General features: G+C 44.5%; 1 protein-coding gene across 1 annotated transcript in view; it reads right to left on the minus strand.

Moving 5' to 3' along the window:
- The window catches only part of LOC133993641 (arf-GAP with Rho-GAP domain, ANK repeat and PH domain-containing protein 1), a 47810-nt gene extending 46173 nt beyond the window's left edge, over positions 1-1637 (minus strand). Inside the window, 3 exon segments of the mRNA XM_062432626.1 lie at positions 385-669; positions 742-852; positions 1610-1637. Of these exon segments, the coding sequence (XP_062288610.1) occupies positions 385-669; positions 742-852; positions 1610-1637 (424 nt within the window).
- Between the last annotated feature and the right edge of the window lie 1255 nt (positions 1638-2892).

The following is a 2892-nucleotide window of genomic DNA, read 5'->3' on the forward strand; positions in this document are numbered from 1 at the left end:
TGAATTCCACATTTGAGTTTTTTGTCAGCTGGAGCTTAAATATAAGCAGAACAGAAACACAAGGAGATAAAACCTTTCAAAATAAAACATTAACTAAAAAGCAGGCAGGATGTGACAGACTGTTAAATTCTTAACTCAAAGATTAGATCATGTTGGATGGCTGCCGACCTCGGAGACGTCGAGGAACATTTAACACTTTAAAAATCACAGAAACAAACTTCTGGATCACCGACCGGTTCAGAAACCTCTGAAGAAGCAAAATGCAAGAATGTGGCGCTAGCTGGCTCTGATGTATGGATGGATCCAGTTCGTTTCCATGGTAACCAACTGACGTAAACCTGGTTTAACGCAATCATTCAACAGCTGATCGATTGATTGACGTACCTGTGTGGATGGGCAGAGAGGGGGGGCGGTATTTACCACCTGTGGGGGGCGGGGCAGACGGGGCCGTCGTGGAGCTAACAGCAGGGTTAGCCACATCGCTAACAATATCGGCTAAAAGGGGCATGTTAGCTAACGAGCCAAAGATGCTGTCTAAGCTAACAGCAGGTACAGGTGAGGTGGGGGAGGCGGGGCTTAACGTAGCAGCAGCTCCCGCTAAGCTCGGTATGTGGGAGGAGATGCTGTCAGATATGGTGTTGATGGAGGGGGGGGCAGAAGGGGCAGAGGGGGCAGAGGGGGCGGAGCCACTGATGGAGGGGGGGGCAGAGGGGGCAGAGGGGGGGGCAGAGGGGGCGGGGCCACTGATGGAGGCGGCGACACCAGCCAGAGATGGGATGTTAGCGGAGATGATGTCAGCGATGCCGGGCAGAGACGGGAAGACGTCACCGAGAGGAGGAGGAGCATCTTCACCTGAGGAAGAGGAGAACAGTGACATCAGTAAGTGACACTATGAACAGTTTCAGAGGATTTCCTCCCGATGCTACATTTACATGTTTATAGCTCAGTGATGAATAAGATGATGAATTCATAAATCAGTTAAACTAGTTTTAAAAGCAGCATCAGGAATGATAAATATTACATATTTTATCACCTACAGTGTATTTAAGTGGACTTATACTAATAATGACTTCATTTAAAACATGTAAATGTTTCCTGATCTCCATGGTAACCCAGAGTAAATGTAATATTTAGAACAATTGTATTCCATTACCTTTATTTAATATAAAGTTATAATGTAAGATCATGCCAAACTAGTTGATATGGTGTTTTATTGACAATTTACTGTTTTTAAGCAAGTTGAATTATTTGGTACAAAGTTTTTATGGTTACACCACTTAGACATTTTTGCCATAATCCTCTAATATATTCTCTCTAAATGGATTAAAAGCAGAAATTTGATGCTGAGTCCACAAAAAAAGAATGTGTGAAGTTATTCATACGTTTATTTTATCATTTTAACCCTTTAAATTTAAATAAACCTCATGGACACGAATATACATTTATAAATCACTCTGAACTGGACACTGAGCTTCACTGCTGAATCCTGCAGCTGTTTAACTTCATGTTAGTTAAAGATTCACTTAAAGGAAAAGTTCACAATTCTTCAGATCTGTCTTAAAGCAGCAGTGAGTATAAACCTCTTTACTGTTCATATGAAGTTAAACACCTTCAGGATTCAAGCTCACTCTCTGCATCTTGTGGGACCTACAGATCTAATTCAGTGATCTATTAATGTATAAATATATAAATATGGCTTCAGGAGGAATGATTCCTGCGAGGTAAACCTGTTTCAAAGTTTGACGTGTCTGAACTCATGTGATCCGACAGTCTGAGTATGTGATCACATGATCAGACGGAAAAAAGACAAACTGGTTTCAGATGTTTTGTACAAAGAGCAACAGGAGGACAAACCGGTTCAACCTGTAGAGACACGACAGCAACACAATAACAACACGTCAGCAACAAGACAACAGCACATCAGCAACACGTCAGCAACATGACAGCAACAAGACAGCAACACGTCAGCAGCACGTCAGCAACACAACAACAACACGTCAGCAACAAGACAACAACACATCAGCAACACGTCAGCAACACGACAGCAACAAGACAACAACACGTCAGCAGCACGTCAGCAACAAGACAGCAACACGACAGCAACAAGACAGCAACACGTCGGCAACACGTCAGCAGCACGCCAGCAACACGTCAGCAACACGTCAGCAACAAGACAGCAACACGTCGGCAACACGTCAGCAGCACGCCAGCTACACGACAGCAACAAGACAGCAACACGTCGGCAACACGTCAGCAGCACGCCAGCTACACGTCAGCAACACGTCAGCAACAAGACAGCAACACGTCAGCAACACAACAACAACACGTCAGCAACAAGACAACAACACATCAGCAACACGACAGCAACACGACAGCAACAAGACAACAGCACGTCAGCAACACGACAACAACACGTCCGCAACAACGGCTACAACGGTGTATGAATGTGTGTAAATGGTTAGATTAGATGTGCAGGTTGGCACCCTGCGTGGTAGCTGCTGCCATCAGTGTATGAATGTGTGTGAATGTAGTGATGATGTAAATGTAAAGCGCTTTGAGTGGTCGAAAAGACTAGAAAGGCTACTATATAAGTACAGAACATTTACCATTACTAGTACCAGTAGGACTAGTACCAGTAGGGTTAGTACCAGTAGGGCTAGTACCAGTAGGGTTAGTACCAGTAGGACTAGTACCAGTAGGGTTAGTACCAGTAGGACTAGTACCAGTAGGGTTAGTACCAGTAGGACTAGTACCAGTAGGGTTAGTACCAGTAGGACTAGTACCAGTAGGGTTAGTACCAGTAGGACTAGTACCAGTAGGTCTAGTACCAGTAGGGCTAGCACCAGTAGGGCTAGTACCAGTAGGGCTAGTACCAGTAGGGTTAGTACCAGT

Source organism: Scomber scombrus, chromosome 14, assembly GCF_963691925.1.
Source record: "Scomber scombrus chromosome 14, fScoSco1.1, whole genome shotgun sequence".
Classification (NCBI taxonomy): Eukaryota; Metazoa; Chordata; class Actinopteri; order Scombriformes; family Scombridae; genus Scomber; species Scomber scombrus.